Raw genomic sequence first — 24,266 nt, forward strand, 5'->3', positions numbered from 1 at the left:
ATAGGTTCTTACCCCAGCAGGAGGACGCTATCAGCCTGTTCGGTTCATGTCTGATAGAAGCCTCAGACAGAACGAATTTCCTGCAGCTAACCCGAGCCGACTAGAAGTCGTGGAGGTCCACTTGATAGGACAGGAGCAGGTTCTTAGTGAAAACCCTGAACAAAGTTTCAGTCGGGTAAACCGAGGCTAGGGACTCTATGGAGGTGATGGAGTGGAGGGACCTAGCCAGCCTATTACGGGCCTCGAACTCAGTCTTGAGAAGACTCTCTAGTAATCTGGGGAGCTTCTCAGAAAAAAGAGTAGAGGCGCAGTCTGGGTCTAGCTTCCCCACCGTGAAGGTAGAAGACGCGTCGTCCCAGGTGGCAGAGGTACTCGGAATGAGCAATGAGGTGGGGTCCGTCTCCTTGAGAGCCGGCATGGTAGAGCCTTCCTTGATGGCCTGTATTGTCAGCTCTGTGACTTTATCTATGAGTGGTAAAGAAATGGACGATGCCGTCGTAAAAATAGTGAAGGCACCTTTGTGTGGGGTGAGCTTGGAGTTATTACACCCCCACTCTGATAGAGTTCTGGCCCAGATAGCTTGGGCCTGCTCTTTTGGAAATATCACCGTTTCCTTCGGTACCTTGTCCATTCTAACCAATGCATGCTCCTTTAGGCGTGCGAAGCCATTGAAAGGGAATTCTAGCCACCGGGGGTAGAATTCTAGGTCCTCTAGAGGGCGGGTGCCTATGCACCCTAGAGTTAGGGAACCATCTAAGTATGGGGCATGCAAGGCAAACCTCCAAGGGTTGTTTTTATCGAAGGGAGGTAGCTTCGATGCGTCTGGGGCTGAAGGAGGAGGAATCTGAGTTCCGGAGCGGATCAGAGTAGTCACCATATCTTTTAGCTCCGTCATAGCCCCAGACTGTTGTTGAATTTGCTCCTTGTCTATATCCCTAATCAGGTCGACGGGGAAGGAGGGTACCTGAGAGCCCCCCGTTGATGATGCCTTGGACTTGACGGACTTCGACTTCTTAGAAGTCACAGTTTTATGGGGAGCAATAGGAACATCAGGAGCAGTCCGGGGACCGGTGACGTCGATACTGGCAAAGCTGAAGACTTATAGGTACGTAGTGGCTTCACCTTGGGTCGTACAGGGACGGAGGGATCCCGAGGAGAAGCCGTAGGCTTATCAAAGCCGAGAAAGGAGGAGGTAGAAGAAGGAGTAGGAGATAAAAAAGTTTCCACCAACTCGACACCACTTACCTGGTCTTCCATGGGCTCGACGTCTAGATCTAGATTCGCCACGTCCACAGGTAAAAGAGGTTCATCTTCCGCGGAAATGGTTGCTCTGACTTCTTCAATTAAAGGGGCAGCTACTTCCGGAGAGACTGCTGCAGTTGTAGAGCCTGGGAAGAGACGGGAGGCCATGTCTCCATCGAGGAGATAGGGTGCGCCAGACGGAGCATTCCTGCCGAAGCCTGACACCCAAGGACGAAGAGCAGCCCTTGCTGACCGAAGAGATTCATCATCGGCCTGAAAGAGTTGAGGGGATTAGTGATGAAGGAGAAGAATCGTTCTCCGAAATACACCATGTATATATAATTAAGGGACAAATTAATTTATCTCCAAAAGATAAACAAGGAACAAAACGAAAACCAACTTACATCATCGTTCAGGAGTATGGAGGACAACTCGTAACAGAGTGTGCACGATTCCGGGAACCAGATCATATACGGGGCTTGTCCCAGCTCCCGAATAAAGGAGATGGCGCAATGCGCATGCGAACGACAGAGGTCATGTCCAACGGGGTCGTTGAACGAGGCGGGGCAGCCCTGGGCAGCACAGCGGACCTTCTGTAAAAGAAAGGGGACATAAGTCTGGATGTTCCTTGAGACTCTGGTAAGGGATTAAGATCTACTAACAGAGCCTAGATACAATGAAGTAAGTGTGCATAGGGGAGCTCAGTGACTGAGAGCCGGAGCTCCATATTAAAATATGTTAAATATAAAATGTTTTCTGCACCGGAGTGTGCCGGAGCAATCGAAATGGGTCCAAGTCACTATAAATATTATTACAATAAGAATAAATAAACTAATGAAATCTGCAGAACCTCCGACAGGGTCGGGGATCCAGTGACAGGCCCGTAATAAACAAATTATAAAACACAAGCAGTAGCTAAAGGCTAACATTATTGTAAGCGTATTGATGATCTCCGGTGAAGCCGGAGGTCCAGTGAAAGGTCCTGAATAATTCAGTTGTGATTAATAATGAATATTCTGTGTGGATATGGCCGTGGCCGGGGACTGGGTGCAAGGGGCTACCGGAGGATGAGGCCCTTCCAGAGGGTTGCATTCTAAACAATATATAATTATAGTTCCAAGCTCATTGAGTCTCCCTCATGGCGGAGTAGAACTCAAGGCGGAGTGGATGAATGTTCAGATCCTACTCCCAAGCCGTAACGGGGAGAGGACGGAACTACGAGGGGAACAGGGGGAATCTTAAGGATGGTCCAAAACAATGACTCACACACGAACAGGATCTATTAATAACGCTATCTATCTCAATAGTAACCACAAACTAAAATAACTCGTAGATATCATATACCCGTAGAGGGAGAGGGGAGAGGGAGAACCCGTTGATCGTATAAAACGGAAAACGGGAAATCCGCTTCTCATAGTCTAGGTTAAGAAAGAAAACGAGAGAAAGGGTAACTCGTGACTGGCTACAGAAAACGAGAACTCCATGCTCTCGCTCTCGTGGTTACACTATAAAAAACAACTAAGCACACTATATGATATGATATAAGTATAAAAATAAAATGTGACATCCAAAGCAAGTCTACGAACGAAGAATAACGTTTGCTATAACAAAATTTAAAAGGATATAGACCAGTGACGAACGCCTCTCAGGGCGGGGACTAAACTATAATAAAGCCAGAACGCTATTCTTGTTCAGGACTGGAATTGCTAGCAACAAGTACCATAGGAAAAAATATTAACAATAATAATAATGGTTCAAAAAGGCGTAAGGCCAGTGACTTAATCAAGAACCTAACTGACAGAGTACCAAATGGGCAAGACTAACATGAATTCCCAGCAAGACAAATCAAAACAATAATGGCTGCCGACACCGCGGAAGGCCAAGCCGGTCGAAATAAAAACAACACTATACTGGGAAGAGGACAACTGCCCGGTACTACAAAAAGCTGTCAAAACAAACTATGGTACTTAACATTGGAATGGGTGAAGTTGGAGCTTCGGTCATGACGAAATTAATCCACGAAAAGTGAAAACACCGAGAGCACAAAATTCTAAGATCACGCTAGCAAGTCCAAAGCAGAAGGATGTTGTTCAGATGGCGCTCGCGTCGGGGCGTCGGTGGCGTGGTTCTGGTAGCGTAGCTGGTGCCTCTGTATCGGCCCATCCATTTGACGAAGGAATTAGCTAAATGGAAGACAGCCTGTGAATAGTGGTTTTCACGCGCCTCTGCTTTATACACGACACCTACAAGGTGCTCGCGCGAGGGTAGTAACCTCTGCATTCCATGCTTTTATCTTTCTCTGGTATAATTGGAAGGTTTATATCAGAAAAGTGTATGAGAAGGACCCTTTTCACCGGCCGCCACAGGTCGACCCAGAAAAACTGTTATAATATAAGCAAAAAAGGGCAAGGCCCCCTCCAAAATCTCAAAACTCATAGATCTGGTACTTAACTTAGATGGAGTGACAGTGGAGTCCGACATCTTGAGGTAAATCCAGGTAAAACCAGCGAAATTCACACACCAAGGCAAAATAAGTGTTTGATAGCGCGTGCTATAAAAAGGAGTGCCGTCACTGGCGTGGGATTGCTAGTAGTAGTAGGATGTTGAACGGCACCTCGCTGTTCGGGGATGTTGACAGGAGATATCTAAATGGTGCGAAGCCTCTGGTTGTGATTTATTCAGCGCCCCAGTATTATACCGACACCTTATTAAGGTGTGCGAGCTTGGTTCAACCTAGCATCCCTATACAATTTTTCTCTGGTAAATTCATAGCAGTTTTTACCTTAGAAATGATGTAAAAGGAGCATTTCACTGGGCGGCACGGGTCGGAGCCAAGAAAATCCATTTTACACCTCTTCCTACATCTATTATACTATTCCCACTGGGAGGATAGCAAATCCTGACACTAGGCGCAAAAAGAAGCCTTCGTGCAGGAGTGTCGTCTGCACAAAGGACAAAGGCAATGAGGATCCATCTCCATCGTGGACATAAATGCACTACAAGAGCGGCCCGATACTCCAAGACATACCTGCGTATACACTCCTAAAAACTAATTATAAAGTTGATACAGCCAGTTTGAATAGGAATTCTGAAAGAGAGAGACAAAACATTTGCACTCGACCGTAGCCAAATCAAAAGTGAAGAGTGGTCAATGGGCGAGCGTGTGAGAGGGTTAGAGGGTCGTTGACACCTGATGTGAAAGCGTTTATGGCTAAACCAGCTCAATGCTGAAATATATCTCCTAGGTAAACACCTTAGGTTTGTATTTGTAAAGGAACAACCTTTGTTAAAGATTAAATTCATTATCATTATACTGTACTTGCCCGATATTCACTGGCTAGTCTTCCTCCCCCCTCTAGTGGGGACAAAGGCATGGCAGCTATTTTAAACATGGCAACCACTGATAGCAGTGAGTTGTAGTACGTAGTACTGTAGTTATTGAAATATAGAAGCACTAGTCATGCAAATCCACTACTAACTTATAATTTCTTTAGTTTGTGCACCACAGTTGCACTTCCAAGGTTTACTGTACTGTATAGTTTAGCACACTGAATATTGGGTAAGTACAGTAGTGAAATAAATCTAATTTAACAAATTCTGTTACTTTCAAAATAAATTTTTGTTTAAACTAAAATTGAACAGTAAATATTAAATTAATATGGCTTTACCTTGGGACTAGGCACTGCAGGTACGTTGTTAGTAGGCAAACCTACAGCTGTACTCAATGTAGTATCGAGACTTAGCTTTAATTGCTTGAGTGGCACAACACTTATAATTTTGTATATTTTCTGGTATTCTCCAAACATTGGCTGCGGAACTGTTCCTACCCACATCATCTTGGCTGAATATTTAACAGATACACCACTTGTATTGAATGGGGAACATTCTTGTAACAAACATGTCCATTCTTTATTCTTCCATGGCTCAATAAGTTTCTTGAATACATTAGCATTACCTCTTATCAAGGGAGACCCATTTACATATAAAACTTTGCCGAGAAAAAATGCCTTGGGATAACTAACACCATGTAAATTTCCTCTTATCATAAGAACACCAGACTTAGGAGCAATTTTTCTAATTGTACATAATGCCTTATAGATATTTACTTTTCCTGGTGATCCTTCCACACTTTTACCCATACCACTGGACACAACTTTTGGTGGATTCTGACACTTTGAAATACTGACATTAGATGGAAGTTCCAGTTTTGGTGATTTTTTAACCACCTGGCTATAGGATGTCAAGGGTTTTGTACTAACAGCTACCTTACTTTCTGAACATTCAGCACCTGCTTTGCTGTTGGCATTTACTGGCACTCCAACTGACCATTGTATTGAAGAGTTAGGAAAGTTAAAGAACCCAGAAGACCATGTTGCTTGCTTGTTAGGATTACCCTTTTTAGGTTGGGTTTTCTTAGTGCTCAGTTTAGTATTTGATACCTGACTCACAGAATTATATGAACTACCAGAGGTCACTGGGCTCCCTAGATTAGGAGAAAAATACTGCAGGGAAGATGAGGAGCAATTTGAATATTCTGCTGATGAAATGTTAGGAATATCAATCTCAAGAGGCATATGAAATGAAGAACTGTCAGTATCTTTGGACAAAGTACAGGGAAATATTTCTGGCCGAGACTTAGACAAAGATGCCTCGTGTAACTTAGAAGCAGATGCTAAACTATGCTCAGTAGATTCTGAAATAATGTTAAGATTACTAAATGATGTACTATTATTGGCAATAGAGAGCAAACCATCATCTTTGTTTTTGGACGAATCAGTTGTGCTTTCTGTTTTCAGGTTATCTGAAACATTACTACTTTTCCACAAATTCACACTTGTAGGACTGTCATCTTTGACTGAAGTGATCTTGGGCTTTATATCAAGTGGAGAATGTTGATGCAAATTTGAGAAAAAGTTATTGTAATAGCTTGAAGAATTATTCTTAACTGAATCAGCTGTATTGTGACACTGATGATTAGAAGAGAGTACACCACAAGCATGGTCAATAGGAAGGTACACTCCTTGCAAGGTTGCATTACTTTCAGTAAGTCTAAGGTTAGAAAAAACAGCATCATAACTTAAGAATGAAGGTGATGCTGAGGATGAATTGAGTGGGCCTGTAAGACTCTGATCCTTAGTTAAGTTATATGTAAGTCTTGGAGTCTCATTACTATCACTAACTATTCCCTCTGCAACTTTTATCCTTTCATTTGAATTTAATGATAACCCAGACTCAAACAGAGTGAAAGCAACAACCTCGTCAGGAACTTGAACCATGATGATGTCAAATTTTTCAATGTTCCCTTTCAAAAGGTGTTTAAGAATGTGAGCTTTCACAAAAATTGGCAAATGTGCATGTGAGCTAATAAGTGTAACCCGTTGATTTCTACAGTAAAATTTATTCAGAGGGCATTCTATCAACTGCCCTTTGTTGTCTAGGATAAATTTCAAATGGAAATTTATCTCTGGTGATGATAAAGCATCACCTCCTCTATCTTCGATGGAGAGCAATTTACAAGGAACATCACAAAGCAACATGGAATGGTGACCTACTTCCTGGGGGAAGGTCCCACTACCATGAGGGTTGTAAAGTTTTGACTGCTTCAAAGGAGGGCTCAATAATAAGTTACTTGGTTTCACACCTCGCCAAACGCAAGTTGGTATATAAACACATTTGTCACGTGTTCCAACATGAAGAAATTTGTTCGTTGTTACGTACATTGTGGTAGATGGGAACTGGAAAAAAGCCAGCAGATCAACATGACTTGAGACTTTAGCACCATTTAGAAAAACCACTTCCGCTGAAAAGGAAATAGTTTCTTCTTGGCCATCTATGATGGCCTTCAAAACACCAGTCTCAATGCCTGTCGTCTTAGCATTCAAACTGACTAATTGTACTTGAAATCCAGTTGTCTCGCCAATGAACATGAGATAGTCTTCCAAGGGCAAAGTAACCAAATTTGGTTTAAGTGTATGCCAAATGACCAAAACAGAGAACTTATTCAATTCAGGGACCAACACTGCATCAAAACTCACTTCCATACCGTCTTCAACATGTGACATTACAAGAGGATTTTGTTCTCGCCATAGTATTTCACAACTGTTTTTCATGCTGACCTTAAAACTCTCTTCATATAAACTGACCAACATATGAAGACCCTTTACCTCAGTGAATATGTACTGCTTACCAAATATGGTGCATAGCTTTCCTGAATAATTGTACAAGCAAGAATATGTACAGTGAGGACAACAATGACCAGGAGAGTAGACTGTAAACATAATTTGCTTCAAGCTACATTCAGTTTCTTTCTCGCTGTCTACTGATGACGCCAACAAGCTTGCCGTTTCAGAATAACAATTTTTCCTTCGAACTCTTGACTTTTTCTTTACACTTGCTTTAACATTACCTCTAATCTCACTGTTATTCACCTTATTTCTATTATATGTGCTGTAGTTCTTTTCTGGGATTTCTGATATGTAATTCAGTGTATTATCATTACCTAGCTCATTGGATGCATTCATGATTTCAGAACTACACATCTCTTCTATATAGAGCTCAGAAATATCCTTATGATTTTTTACTTTACATTCTGAAGACTCAGAGTTTTTCTCATTACAGGTATTGTGCTCATTTTCTATATACTTTTTCTGACTAGGAATAATATCATTTGACTTAGCCATTTTTTCCTCTGTACCATTTCTAATAAGACTTCCTTCCAATGGCACAACAAGAGTAGAAGTAAAATTACTAAAACATTTATTGTAAGAATCATTACTGTTTACAACAGAAGCTTCATCCATTGAGTTCACATGTTCTTTGGACCTGAAACTGTTCTCATTTTTGCCATTTTTACCAAAGAAGTTTTTAATCACAGTGTCCTTGGTCAACGTAAGCAAACTTTCATTGGAATCTATTCCATGAGCACTAGCTTTTTTATCATCACTTGACTTCTTAATAGAAGCAGACACAGAATCAGTACTATGCTGATGTGCATGCCCTGATGACATGCGCTTGCTGTCTTTACTCTCAAAAAAAGTATATAGACCACTTTCTGATTTACACTTATCTAATGAAAACCCAGCTCCAATTGTTGAAAGTGCTATAGGACCACAAAACTCTTTACTTGCACCTTTTTTACTGTCTTGCACATCACTGTCATCTCCATGGGAGCTTTCACACGAGTCACTACCATTTTTGCTCTCAAGATGTAGATTTACGGCACTTCCAAAAGTATTGCCTTTAGAATAATTGTGTATTTTATACTCTGCGCCAAAATCCTGAGTTCTCGGGGATTCGTCTAACGCTGAACTCCCAACTGTGGATGAAGAGCCATTCTTAATTTTGGGCATAGGAAACAAAACTTTATCAATGGAACAGTCAGAAATGGAACTAGCTGACACAATTTCACACAACTTTGTTTTTTTATTACCATCTAGTGTCAGGAGTTCTCGAGTATTGCTGGGTGCACAAAGACTATCAATAGGTTTATCACATACTTTTCTCTCCATATCATCTACACATAATGGGACCTGATATTCCTGGCTAGTTAAATCATATCCAAATTGCACTAAATTGTTTTTATCGTCGATTCTGGACACAGACTCTGCAATATGTTCAACAGGCATCTGTGCATCAGATGTCCCAGACATAGTTTCATGCTCCTCTATCCTCTTTTTATCCACTGATGTCCCAAATCCCTTGGGAATGGAGCTTCCAGGTGTTGATTTTTCAATATTCAGATTATCTTGCCTCTTCTTATCTGATCCTTTTAACATCCTTAAAAGCATACCTGTATTTCAAGGAACCTGAAAAAATAAATGAAAACTAATAAATCTGACAACTTGATGATAGAAGTATAGTTGGTATCAATAAATTTAACTACAGTACATTGAAAAATCAAGATGTCCCTACCCTTTTCTTTATACTGTAGTACTTAAAAAGATATTTTTGAAAATGAAACACAAACAAATAGCGACGATATAAATACATGCCAAGGCCTGGTATTTTTATCAATGATCTCAATAAATTAGAGAGATTTAGGAAGGCAATAAACTCAAAATACTCTATACTGTATTGGATATCAACTTTAAATTGCAGAGTGAATACTTTGGTGCCAGCCTCTGTCTACAATTGCATTTTTCTTCATGCTTATGCAAGATCTTGCAGAGCAAGATAAAGGACGGTAATCTTCCTGAGCAATCAAGTGACAAGGAGAGAAACAAATCTACTTTTACCTCATTTCTTGGCCCTCTTATTTTCTTTCTTCTACAATGTTGTGCAATATTTTGACTCTTTTACATCAAGGTGCAACTGTGGTGTTTCAACCATAATTGCACCTCAGTTCCAGTGCAAGGCCACATGGCCAAAAATATACAAATTCAAATCAATATATACTTACATAAATCAAAATTTTAAAACTTAATTTTGTATTGTTTCATAACTAAATAAATCTGAGTCCTTCAATAGGAATAAGATTTCAGTAAAGCTGCAACAGATGGTTGGTAAGCCCCACCCATCCATCAGTCAGCTAGACACTGGCTTTTTACCTTATCTAGGACTATTGGGGTGGTTGAGATGGGAATTATAACTTAAAGGACTCAGGTTTGCAGTTAGGAAAAATACAAAGTAAAAATTTTTTATTTTACCATACACAAATATAGTCCATTGTTCTTTAATAGGAGACTCATTCTCTGGAGGGAGTAATATTATCATGAAAATTCAACATTACTAGACATTAATTTAGGATAATTTATCTAACCTGACTATCTGCATTGACAAGGAGTGATCTGGGAGAGTTTCCCTATTACCCTGAACAATTCTTACTTGCTCAAAAACGGACTGTTTGGGAGTCAATCCATAAGGTGTTTGACAGCAAATCCAAGCCAAAGGAGGAGAACAAACCAAGCCCAAAAAACTCCCAGTCCTAGCAGAAACAACAACTGGCGCTGATTAGAGTCCAGACTTGACACCAAGAGAAGAGGTGCATAGAGAGACAGGCAACCTTGCTGCCACACAAGAGGCCAGAGGAGACTATCCCTTCGGAACTATGCCAAGCACTACCTGGAGGGAAAGAGATCAAGCTTCCCTATGGCAACCAAAAGAGCCTGTATCTTACTTGACTCCCTCTCCCTAGTGCAAGAGAAAGGGGCACGAAAAACTGGCGACAGTGACCAGAGCCGAACCCGTTCTCACTAGAGAAACTGAGGCGAGCGTAACTCGTAGAAGCAAATCAGAAGAGTTGGTCTTTATTCAGCAATGAAAAAGTATGTGATAAAATTCCTTTAAAACTGAGTGTTTGGGGCTGCTACCCATTCCTTGTGCCTGGCGGTAAGAGAAAAGTAGCTGCTGTAGCTAACCCTCGACTCAGAGGAGTGAGAGCTAAAAGACCATCTACTTTCTGTCAGGCCCAGCCAAGCCAATAGGGGATCGACATGACAAGCTACTGATCTTAAACCAGCCATTGATTTGGGTGGTTCATGACATAATATATCACATGTGTAGATTGAAAACACAGCAATACTAAATGCCACCTGCCTCTTGAGAACTGACATCGAGAGAGGAGGGACAAAGAGCAAAAGGCGACTCACTCCTTAGGAATGAGTGACTTACCTGTACCAACCAATTGGTTCAGTGTCCGGAGACATTGAAGGGTATGTGAACGCAATCCAAAGTCACCAACACATATCTGCATATCACATGGCACCTTACTATGAGGGAACTGTTGCCAAGAGGAAGGGGCATGGGTGGGAGGCGACTCATTCCCACAGAATGAGCACCTGGTCAGCCTATTGATCTGGTGTCAGGCAATATTGAGCTATATCAATGCTGGACAAAATAACCAACACCGACTAGCATAACACACTTCACCTTACTTAAAAGGGAGCTGTTGCCAAGAGAAAGGGGAACTGTTAGGAAGCAAATCATTCCTACACGATGAGCACCTAGTCAGTCTGTTGGTCTAGGATCAAGTGACATTGGGGGGTATGACAAAGCAGCCCTATGACTTGAGCACCAAGAACCAACCCTACTACTGTAATTGTCGCTTGTCTTGTGTGAATGACGGACAACAAAGGGCAAAAAACAGGCGTCGCCAAGAGGATAGGTCATACACCAAATGTTCAACCTTTGTCCAACACTGAAATGCTTAGTACACTCGAAGAGGTAACAGACAGAAATGATGAAAGTGGGGCTGTCTGAGAAAATCTGGTCTCTCTGGCAGGCAGACAAGAGGTTCCAGAAGGCCCTCCAGCAGATCAGGGAACCACTCCTTCTGAAGTCAGAAGGAAGCAATCAGGGTCAGCGTCAGACAACTGGTTGTCCTTGCCTTGTTAACAATAGCCCTCACCAGAGAAAAGGGAGGAGAGGCATAGGCCTGGAAACCTTCCCAATCCTGCAGAAGAGCATCAGTCCCAGTGCTCTGGGGATCCTGGAAGAGAGAGAGAACCCCTGACATGGAATTTTCATTCTAATATTAATAATATCACCACAATGGCAACCCTGACACCTCTTATTCTGTACTATCGTTGATAACACTGACGGCTGAGCCGCTAGCTCAACTCACTTCTGTAAACTAGTTACGTATTGCTAGAAGTGGGGAAGGCTGGTGGGACTAATTATTCAGGTAAGTATAATCAATAATAATTTTAGAATCGAAATTCCATATTAATGAATATTACCTTGGGATAATTTATCTAGCCTGACTAGCAAGGAAGAGGTAACTGGAAGGATTTCCCTTTAGAGGTATGGGAGGTAACAACAATGATTAGATAAAACAAGAAAATACTAAACTTATACCTGAACAATTCTTTCCCAAACTGGAGTAGGGAAGCCAAGGCAGAAATGTATACTGGCTCAGAATGATAGGCTGCATACCCGATTGGGATGTGAAGGACAGAATCTCATTCGACAATCTCACAAAGAAAAACAATAACATGTCTCGGCCAAGAGTAATGTCACGAAAGCAAAGCGAAGGCGACTAGAGAACAATGGAATCTTTATTGCAGAGGATGACCAGAAGACAACAAATTAGCCAAGGGAGATCAGAATACAACAACTTCGAAGTGCCAGACGACGGCCAAAGGGCAGCGAACAAGAATCCTGTGACAAACGAAGAAACAGTCTTCTGTAGGACAATCTCCTACTCAAGGAAGAACAAGTGCCAGGGACAGAGGACACAAAACAAACACAGGTGAAAACTAATGGGACCGCACAGGACCTCACAAAGAATGCGAGTAGAATAGGACTTCATAAGGAATGTGAGTAGGGCGAAAGACTTAAAAGAGAACAGGACCTTGTAAGGAACATAAGGAGGGTGAAAGTCTAAAATAAGACACCAAAATAAAATTTGGCTCATAGGAACTAAGAAAACCTCCTCATAATTCCACAGAGGACCAAAGACTAAAGTGTAAGTCTAGAACAAATCTCGAGCCTAGCTTCAAGAGAAGTTATTTGTCGCAGCAAAGGTTCCAAAGGAGCGTGGAATGAAATAAAAGGAACTTAACAGTCTTATAAGGGAAAACCCCACGCACCTTTTCCATCCGACAGCCAAAGGGAGGGAGCACCCAAACAGAGTTAGCATCAGAATGTAAGCCAGGACACATAAGTCCTCAAAAGCACCGCCACCAAAGTACAAACCAACGCCATGACAAAAGAGGGAAGAAGCAAAATTGACAACTCTATCTCCAAGAAAGAGACTACCTGTCTTGCTGGCTCAGTGTTAGATGATAGGTGGAAATGCATTCAACAGCCCAAGGTCGCCAACACCCACCAGCGGATTACCTGTCGCCTCACTGAGGAGGACAGTGTCACCAGAGAGAGGGGATCGGTAGCAGGCGACATTTCTGCATGAAATGAGTGCTAAGACAGACCGAATCTTCTCATGTAGGTGATCAGGAATTATGACAACTGCCACTTATGATTGCCAACACTGATCGGCAGACTACCTGCACCGATCAGCAGACTACCTGTCGCCTACAGAAGATGATGATATCAAAAGCGAGGTGACAGGTAGTAGGCGACTCATGAATGAAGTGAGCGACTAGACTGACCAGATCTTTCAGTGTTAAGAGACTCGATGTTATGAAAATGGCCAGCCAAGATTACCACTATTGTACAAAAACATTTGCTGCCTGACTCCCGGAGGAGCTGTCGCTAAGCGACATCTGGCAACGATAGATAGTGATTTGTTTGACAACAAATTCGCCCGGTCAGTCTGCTGGTCTGGTGTCAGGCGACATTGGGGACTATAGACGATGCAACCCAATGTTCATACACCAAACCACAGCATTACAGTATGCATTGAATCTTATCTCATTTTAGTACGAGAAACAGGGGACCAAAAGAAGCTGCAGTTATATTCACCCACAGTCATGTATAATTCAGACCCTCGACCTATGTTCAGCTCTGGGGGTCTAAAAGAAAAACAGGGTTTTGGAAAAAGCATTTTCCGGGCTCAAACTAACCGGTCACCCAACCATGCCATACCAAACCCCAGGTATGACATCCTCAGCCTAACTAAAATAAAAAATACCATATTAAAAAATATGTATACTGTACACAAAGTGCGGCAATAATCAAGTCTCTGGCGCGATGATCTGTGCTGCCATAACCAGGAGAACCAAAGAACTAAGGTTCCCAAGAGACTGAGAAACATCTTTTAAATAAAAAGAGGTAAAATCCTTAGATTGCCAAGTAGCAACCTCCAAGACCTTGGCAACTGGGGAACTTTTCATGAAAGCCACCAGAGTGGGTACCAATTGGATACTGTGAGCTCTTGGAGACTGGTCATCATGGATCCTAAGTACTGACTATCAAGTCTCTCAGAAAAAGGATATCGCATTCTTAGATAATGGTCTTGAAGGTTGCAGGGCAGACAAAAAACTATAGATGAGAGCGATCAGAAACGTCGGCTACCCTGAGTAATTATGTCAAAAGGACTCTCACTGGACAGAGTAATAACTCATTTTCCAAATTACAAATAAAATTCAACAGTGATTTCAGAGGAAAAGACCTGGGAAGAGGGTGCGACATTGATTCTGTCTAGCCAAGAACTTTGGGAGGTATGACATAACCAAATCCTGACCAGAACTGGCAAGTTGGCAAGAAATAACTTGAAATTCACCCACCCTCTTGGCCGTGGCTAAGGCTACTAGAAAGAATTGAATTAAATTGAATTGAATATAAAATTTAGGCCTTAAGCCAAGCACTGGGGCATCAAAGACCTTTCAGCACTGTATAATGCAAATGAATCAACCATACCGTACTCTCACATTTGGTATCATTTTAACTTCTAAAACCAATCACACAACTAGAAAGAGGGACTTGTACAAGAGTGTTCTGATAGGCGCTATCTGCAGAGGTTCATAAGAAGACCTCAGAGCCAGGAGAACCTTGTTAAAATCCCAGGATGGAGGGAGCAATTGTGCTCTCAGACAGGCGATAGAGAAGGATCGAATAAGGTCTGAGGAACGCGAGTGGTGGAAATCTCAGGAAGTTTTGCCTTGAAAACGTACAAAAGCATAGAGTGGTAACCCATGATGCATGAGGGAGAGAAACCTCAATTTCTGTGTTGGTACACCAGGAATTCAGTAATTTTAGGTATGGGAGGTATACAAGAGGAACGTTCCCTTTGTCTGGCACCAGTGCATAAAAACTGCCCATTTGGCTTCATAACCTTGGTGTAGAGCATCAACTAGTTAAGGCTAACTGGTTAGAGACTAGACAAAAACTTCCTGTCTGGAGAACCTCCTGACAGTCTCCAGGCATGAAGCTGGAGCACATGGAGGCCTTGATGAAATTGATGAAAAGGGGGTTTCCAGATAATATCTGGTCTCTCAGGTAACCAAATTGGGGGCTCCCATAGGACCTCCAAAAGATCCAGAAACCAGTCCTTCTGGGTCCTTCTTAACTGAGAGAAGGAGCAACTAAAGTTCAGAGGAGTGGCGAACATATCAATTAAAACAGGCTAACTCCTACTGAGGTCATCGAACACTTCCTGACAAAGGGTCCTCTATACTCTGGATTCGATTTCCCTTCGACAAAGCATCAACCAGGATATTGTGACATCGCAGGATAAAGTGAAGAACCAAGGAAATCCTCTTCACCCAGAGTACAATTTCACATGCTTCACAATGGAAAGGACTCTGAATGAGTGCTCCCTTCCTTCTTTAGGTAGAAAATAGCCGTGGATTTGTCTACGAAAACTGCCACAATCGAGTCTGATAGGATATCCTGGAAGGCCAGAAGGCCCAGCTGCACAGCTCTCAATTGTTTCTTGTGGTCTCAGAGGATCAATTCTTTATGTTTATCTTTTTAATTTGTTTATCGTGGTTTTCCGGAACATTTTGAGAGAGAGAGAGAGAGAGAGAGAGAGAGAGAGAGAGAGAGAGAGAGAGAGAGAGAGAGAGAGAGAGAGAGAGAGAGAGAGAGAGAGAGGGAGAGAGAGATGTTTGTAGTGATAAAAACAGTTGGTATAATTGAGGTTGCTTGTTTACATTTCTTTTGGAAGCTAGTAGGACAGAGATGAATGTCTAGGGCAAATTCTTTTTTTGATGACTGCAGCTACATTGAGTTGTGTATTTGAGTGCTGGATTATAACTATTTTCGAACAGTAAGTACACTTTTTGTTTATATTTGCTTGGCGTTGTAGTGGTTTACGGACTATGGCCAGAGGTAGCACCCGAACTGCCTAGTGTCCGAATACCGACCACACTCCAACATTCACTACACAAAAAATATACAGCGGTGGAATACCCAAAAATCTGGGTAAAAGGCAAACAATCAAGGATGAACTAGGCATTGGGTACCACCCCTTGATTTTATACTGGGCAAGGGGACCCAGCAAGAACCTTACTTCCCCCTTATCTTCCATTGCCTTGAGCTTGCTGAATAAACATGCAGCATGACCGCTGATTCATTTCTTGGAAAATGAGCAGTATACATAAATACCTTTATCTACTTCAGGTAAGAGGGCTTCAAGCTTCTTAAGTAAAGTGTCAGAACATTATGTGAAAGGGAAAATTTGTTAGACTGATAACAGAACACAGTGTGGGAAATGAAATATGATTAGTAATTTATTAGAAAAAGAATTAATAAAAAAACTGTTTAGGTTTACTCTAACATTTTTTTTTGTCAAATTCAAATGAGCAAATAAAGGAAAAATTAGAACCCCTTTATACTTCAGCCTCACAATAACAAGATAAAAAAAAAGATTTGAATAACAAAAAACAAGAACTATTCACATGGTGGACACTCTTATGGATTCCAGATGCAATTATAAACAAAGGCACACCCTAGCCGGGTATCTGTTTGGGATACATTCAAATACAAGTAGTTTGCCATTCGGGATACATTCAAATACAAGTAGCTTGCCTCACGATCAAAGGGATTATAAAACGAGGTTGCAATTCATGCTGCAAAACTAGAAGCTCCAGGCAAACTTGCTTTTAACCGTCTTCACCAGGTTGACTAGCAACATAATCAGGTGCACGATCATGCAATATTATTCCAGAGAAAATTCCATACTTATGACAGGAAAAACTTCAAGCTTACAGGAGAACCTCGCAACACCATGGTTCATTTTCTGCATGAACAGTCAATCGGGTTTGGGCATTGACAACATATAAAAGTTTGGCTGCCACTGAAACTTTTCTATGCCACTTTATTTTCAACTTCTAGTTTCCACTTAAAACCCTACAGGGAGTATAGCGTGCTGCCAAAAAAAAAAAAAAAAAAAAAAAAAAAAAAAAAAAAAAAAAAAAATTTAATTAGACAAGGTTGAAGGACCAAACATAACACACTACAAATATAATATAAGGAAAAAATAAAAAATAATTATTATTTTTTCTTAACTATCATATTAATTTATCAACATTCCCCACACTAGATCTTTGGTCCACTCAACATTGTCTCACAACTAGCAGCAACGCCCTACACCAACTTGATACATTCAAGTGAATAACTTTTACCTTACAAAAATTCAATAAAAAGGTAGGATGATCAACTAAAAAACGGATTTTGAGCGAAGCGAAAAATCTATTTTTGGGTGAGATAGCCATGTCGTCCTGATGGAAGTTCCTATAAGTAGCTTCCTAAGGGATATATGTACTACAGTGATATTCCCAGAGAATTTTACCTTTAGGTCTCCAGAATTCTAACTCCTGTCGCGAATATCCTTAAATTTTCTCTCAAGGTTATCGCATAATATCAGGGGACGTATTCTTGACACGCCACATAGCAATCTGCGCCCCGAATAGCGTTTGCGCTTCGAGGGGGAAAGTGGCAGAATTAGAAGGGGAGCTGTATCAAGGTTACCCTAGTTTCCATACTACTATTGAGTATCACAACAGCACCATATCCAAGATGGCGGACATTCCTTGTAGCATTGATCATGGTGCTACAGATACAGTAGATTCGGGAGGGATAGTGTGAAGATCTTTTCTTTAGAAAGAAGGGTGGGTCCATCAGGACGACATGGCTATCTCACCCAAAAATAGATTTTTCGCTTCGCTCAAAATCCGTTTTTTGGGCTCAAGCCAAGTTGTCCCGATGGACGCATAGCAGAGCATTAATGTATCTGTGGATTTTTTCAGTGCCTTAACCTTCGGACAATATTTCTATGGTGATCTGGACCATTTGAGACAAATGACGTTACCGTTATCCGTCATCATCACTAATAAACGATGTTAGTGCTTCCTGCCCCTTACAGGGAAGAGTCATTCTAGACGGTAGAAGAGGGGCCTCAAGGTTAGCATACATTGTATGAACAAATATAAGTATACACTGAGTATACAAACAGTCTCATGGTTTGTATATATTGCTGAACCAATCTCAGTGTCCATTATATCCATAGTTTGCAAGCATACAATGATATGAAGTATACTTATATAAGTAAGTCAAAGAACTCTGGCATCTTAAATATGCAATTGTTGGGCGAATTAGGACGCAATTACATTCTAATAGACATTTATTTCTAATAAATGACTAAATGAATTACCCAGTAAAACGAATGTAGCATGATAAAGGAATTATACCTACGATATATACAGAAATTATTTTTCCCTTTCAAAGGGAAGAAATGATGAGCGCCACTCTCAGACTGAAGAAAAGTTTTTAATAAAATTTCTCATCAATTTCTGTACCTGTTATTTTCTATCAACACTGTGTACTACGTACACACGGCACTAGTGCTATCTGTATAATTCCACACCTGAGATTTTGAACAGAGTTAGTGTCACCATGGTAACACTCATTTAAAAGGGGATCACTCTAAAAGTGCTGACACCTTCTCCCTTTAATTGACAGTCCCAATCAGTTAACTGTTCATCGCAGAATTAGACAACAGGTTTTAATACACTACCTGCCGCCACCACATAATGCTTCAGTTCATGGACCTGCTGAGCATAGTGTTTGTAGAACACCCTGGATGATTTCCATCCAGTATATGAGCGAAGACGCTCAAAGTCCATATACTGAAAAAAGTTCAGTGATGAAGCAATTTTTCTCGGATCATGACCTGCGGGAGTACTGTCAGGATCTGCTCTGTGAATAAAGTAGGTGAGCTTCGCCCTCAGTTATTTAAGGGTTAAGTTTGATCCAGAGGTTTCTTCTTTAAAGAGCTGTCCTCCCCTGAAGTCTGAAGTTCTACGAAGATAGACCTTTAGACATTCTACTGGACACAGTGACATCTTCCTTCAGAGGGCAGATTCTCCAAGGACCCCATCTCTTAGTGGGTAGCTCATTTTTGGCGAGAAAGGTTGGATCAGGAAAGAGATTCAGTTCTCCCGCTTCTGTGAACTGAATGTGGCCCTCATCTCTAGATAGGGCCACTATTTCACTAACTCTAGCCCCGGAGGCTATAGCAAACAGAAAAATAACCTATTGGGTTAGATCCTTGAAGGAACAATCTTCATTGTTCACAGATGGGGCATAATGTAGGACCTTGTCCAAAGACCATGAGATGGGCTTTGGCGGTGCTGCAGGCCTAAGCCTTGCACATGCCTTTGGAATTTTATTAAAGATTTCATTCACCAGATCCACTTGAAAGGCATATAGAAGAGGTCTAGTCAAGGCTGAATTGCACGTAGTTATCGTGTTGGCTGCCAGACCTTGATTATGAAGGTGGACAAAGAAGGACAGTCAGAAGTTCATTGCAATTTCTTTCGGCCCTTTTGCTTTTACAAAAGCAACCAACTTTTTCCAAGATGACTCATATTGCCTTCTAGTTGACTTAGACTTGTATTCTTCTAAGAATTCTATATTGCTTTCTGAGATCCCAAATCTTTTCCTAACCTCTAGGGCAAGAAACTTATGAAATGAAGGGTTTGGGCTCTCTGTGATAAATCGAAGGCAATTAACTTCTGAACCTTCTGAGATAGTCGTGGGTTCAGAAGTAAGACCAGCCTTAGCTTCAGTTCCTTCACTAAAGGGAACAGATTGATCTTGGGCTACTTGGGAGCATACAGAGCCACTCCTCCCTGGAAGGATCTCGGCATGTTTAGGACCTTCAGCAGGAGATTGGATGGGATGAACAGGAATTCCTGAGTCCATCCCTTCTATACTAGAGACATGATGTCTGTTATCTCCGCTAGAGGATCCTCGTGTGGGGCTACAAATCGAGGTAGTTTCTTGATGACGCTCGTGACGAAGAGGTTGATCTGCAGCTCGGGGGCTTGTTCCCATCTGGGAGAGAATAGGTCTGCGTCTGTGGACTATTCTAACTCTATCGGCTTGAGCCCGAGTAGAGCATCCGCTGTCACACTGCGGATCGATTGTAAATGAACTGCTGATAGGTGCCATCCCTTTAGGTAAGGGATGGTTAACGTCACCTAAACTGTATGAGACGCTCTCTAGCCTTGTCGGTTCTGACGTCTCATTATCGCTTCGATGTTCCAGATCAGCCTGAGGAGGTCTGATCTGCGTGGAGAGAGTTTCCCCAACTTCAAAAGGACTACCATGGCCTTGGGTAGAAATGACCGAGCCCTTTGGACTTGCCTCTGATGGGAGTGAACACCCCATTCTTCCGACTAGGCATCCATGCGGATGATCTTCGATAGCCGAGGTAGTTGCAAGGGCATGGTCCTCAATAGGCTTTTGGCCTTTGACCATTGGTTGGGAAGTGATCAAGGAAAGACCGATATCGGTCATTTTAGATCTCTTCGAGCGTTTGATGCGTATCTTCTCCAGCCTCTTAACGCATCTTTCAGCTGTGCTCTTAGCACTGGGTCTGTCACTATTGCGAACTGGAGAGAGTTCAGAACTCCTCCTTGTTAGCGTCTTGGAATCCTGACTGATTACCATAGTCTCTTGACCGACCCTGCGATCTCCTTTTACATCCCCAAGGGAAAGGAGAGTTGGTGTGACCACAGGTTCCAATGGTTTTTTAACCATTGAAGCCTTTGAGCTCGAGAGAATCGAGACTTCTTGAAGCTTATCTTGCATCCCCGATGTTCTGGGAACCGAATCACCTCCTTGGATGCTCATAGACCAGCCACTTCAGGTGCTGCCCACCCCAGCCTTACGTCCAGGTACATTGTTGCCTGAACCATTTCTAGGCTTGGTTTTTGCGTGACTGTGTCTGCCAATCCCGTGAAGATACTTAGGACTTTGTTTAGTCCGACAAGTATCTTTCCTAGGACATACGTTACCTTTTGTAACTTGAATCCTAGGTAGGAGGGGAGGGGGTGACTGACTGGAAGTTGCCAATAGACATCTTTCAGGTCTGACCAGACTGCGAACACCCCTTTTTGAAACAGGGTCCATATGTTCAGAAGGATTTACATTCTGAACTTGCTGTTTTATTTGAACTTGAGTCCTTCTCGTGAACACCAAACAGCCTTCCCTGGAATTCGATGGACTATACTATCCTTACCGGCTGTATGCTCTAGAGCTCTAAGGTATACTCTTCCAGGAGGGTTTTGGAGTGTAGGAAGAGTTGAGGAAATGATGGGGGAGGCATGTCTACTTCCCATCCTAGTCCCATCTTGATTAGGCCTTGGACCCAAGGATCGAAGGTCCAGCGATCCTGAAGGAACCTCCCTCCTACCAGAAGCGTCTCTTTGCTTCACCTGATCAGAGGGTTTACATATTCGACCGCTTGCCTGTGGCACCGCGGTCATTGCAACTGTGGCATGTTGTTGAACAGCCCAAGGAATATTTCTAGACTTTTCCGTCTTCCTTTTAGGTTGGGAACCCACAACCGTGAAAGACTTTCTCTTTGAAAGGATGCCCCACTTTTGGAGAAGTCCTATGTTCTCTGTGGTGGCCTTCTTAATCACCTTTCTAACTACTTCGTTTGGAAAGAGGTCTCTACCCCAGATATTGGAAGATATCAGCTTCCTGGTTTCGTGTTTCACTGTTGCGGCAGCAAACACAAACTCTCCACAGGCTCTCCTAGCCTTTATAAAGGCATAAAGGTCTTTTACTAAGGTGGCCATATGCATTTTGTCCAAAAACATGAGCATGTCTGGGGTACTTTGGTGGGCTGAACACAACTCTATGCAGTTCTGTAGGGATAGGGAGGCTGCAAGCCTCTCCTTTGTTTCTTGTTCCTTACTCAAAAGAAACTCAGATAGTTTAGGGAGATTCTCGCTAAACTGTCGTCTAGCGACATCCACATCTAGTCTTACTACTGAAAAGGTTAAGTGGACTTCCTTCCAATCCTTCTCCTGCCTGGGAAAGGCTAGTGACAGGGGCTTGCACTCCTTGAGTGCAGGTCATGGTCTACCTGCCTACACTGCCTTGGCAACAGATTTAAATGCCTTCCACGTAAAGGGGAATGATATTGAAGCAGGAGCAAGAAAGGAAGGGTGTCTGTTACTTAGTGTGAATACTTTCGACACCGAGTAACCCGCCTTTCTCAGGCTACTTGACAAGATAGCCTGTGTCTTATCATGGTCGAGAATCATGACCTCCTTCAGTTCCGTTTCTTTTCTTGACGTTGGTTCATGTCTCAGTCAAATGAAGCAATTAGGGAAAGCGTCAATGCTTGGCCAAAACTGGATTTTGTCCAAAGGAATAGCACCCATCTTCTCTGAGATGTAGAATTTGCAGTTTAAAATAGGCATAAGCTCCGCAAACCTCCAGGGATTGGTTGTGGAGCATGTCGGAAGGTCTTGTTCTCTGGGTTGTTTGTATGACCCTTGGGGAGCGACAAGTGGAGCTTCATAAAGCTCTATCTTGCATTTTGCTTCCTCCTTTTTGCCTTGTTTGCAAAAATTTTCTATTAGACCTTTCATATGGGCCCACGATTGGTCCATTTCGTCTAATAGAAGGGTAGAGGGTGCAGATGTCAATGTTAATGGCTCTAGAGCTGGCACGGACGGAAACAATTCCAACACGACATTATCCACCTCTTCCCGTGGGGGCTTCCTGCCCTCCGTCCCAAGGGCTACCTGGCTGCAGGGAGGTGTGAATCGTGTCTAGGCCACCACTATTTCCTTACTTGCTTTCGGGAATAGTAGGTTACGCATCCTATCATTAGGTAGGTATGGTCCCAGAGAGATTTTCTGGAAACCTCTCACCCAGTTGCATGGTTTGTTACGAGCTGCATCCCTAGACTCCATCGACTTAGGATTCTCGAAACCTTCGGACATTAAGGTCCGACATACATTGCAAACTTGAGGGTTCCAATAATGCAGGGATTCGGAAATAATATTGCAGGGGGCATGGAACCTGCATGTCTTATGACCATAAAAGTACTTACTCTTGATATTGCAGAAGACTGCAACACATGTCATCTGGGGTTCCTCCTGTAAAGAAAAGAGAAGCAGAATGTGTATACAATTGATTATCTCACTGATAAGCAATATGCAAAAGTCATCTTTTAACTAAAATAGCTTAGGATAGTAAGCTAGAAAGGGATAGTGGGAGACATACTTGTGTATCCCCTGCAAGCAAATGCTGTTACCTCCCCTCAGTATTAACTATAAGGAGATTTCTCTATCAAGGAACTCTAACAAAAGGGTTCTAACCCCTAGGGGTAGAGAAGTGTACAAGTCACTGCCCCTTTTTATTCTTTAACACTGTGGAGTAAGGATGACTGATTTCTAATCAGAGTATTGAAGGAATTATATTCTTTCAATATAGGAATGGTCCCAGCAGAAGCCCGCACAAGGGTACCCAAAATATGTTAGAAACTAACTACTGTATAATCATACTATAGTTTTCTATTTGCAGTATATACTATATTGCAAAATACTGACTACTGTATAACTATATATAATGTAGTTTAGCCAGTGTGCTGCCATTGTGGCAAGCATCTGACGGCACGGTCCAGCCAGCATGACGCCGACTGGACTAGGAAATATAAGACATATATTTGTGTATCCTACCCAGCCCATTTGCTGTGACCTTCCCTTACAATATTAAAATCATAGAGTTTCCTGATCAGGGAAACTCAAGGATAAGGGTTCTAACCTTTTACGGTTAGAAGTGTAATACCACCAGCCCTTTAAAATATTTAATATTGTAGGGTAATATGAAAACTGATTTCTAATCAAAATATTGAAGAAATTCTATTCTTTCAATATAGGATTGGTCTCAGCAACAACTAGTATAATATATACTGTATAATAGTTTTTCTATCTGCAGTATATCCTATACTGCAAATATACTGACTACCTGTATAAACATAGACTGTAATTCAGCCGGCATATAGCCGGCATAGCTAGTCCCTGCCAGCGCAGCCAGCAGGCTAGCTAAAAGAGAGAGAGACAGCATGGAGTGAAGGCTGCCTTATTACTGTGTATGTATACACCAATTAAGGATGTAAATGTCTAATTTACTGCCTTTCTCCAGAAAGAAGGTTCAAATGGAAGGGGAGAATGTAACATTCAGGCTTCCTTCCAGCCACAAGTACCATCGCCGGCAAGGTCCGGTCGGCACATAGCCGGCAGGCTAGCACCCGGCAGCACTGGTACAGTCGGCATACTGCCAGCTGAGTCAGCACCTATCTGTGCCGGTCTGGCCGGCCTACCGCCGGCCAGGCTAATACCCCAGCAACAGAACTTGTGGCCAGCAGTCCAAGT

The 24,266-nt window shown here is 42.2% G+C and overlaps 1 protein-coding gene across 1 annotated transcript in view; it reads right to left on the minus strand.

The window, feature by feature from the left end:
* Positions 1 to 24,266, minus strand: part of LOC137651265 (uncharacterized) — a 275,061-nt gene that overhangs the window by 48,049 nt on the left and 202,746 nt on the right. The window contains exon 2 of the mRNA XM_068384521.1: positions 4,911 to 9,047. Coding sequence (XP_068240622.1) covers positions 4,911 to 9,029 — 4,119 coding nt within the window. The 5' untranslated portion in view covers positions 9,030 to 9,047. The remainder of the gene's footprint in view (positions 1 to 4,910; positions 9,048 to 24,266) is intronic.

Source organism: Palaemon carinicauda, chromosome 12 (genome assembly GCF_036898095.1).
Source record: "Palaemon carinicauda isolate YSFRI2023 chromosome 12, ASM3689809v2, whole genome shotgun sequence".
Taxonomy (NCBI): Eukaryota; Metazoa; Arthropoda; class Malacostraca; order Decapoda; family Palaemonidae; genus Palaemon; species Palaemon carinicauda.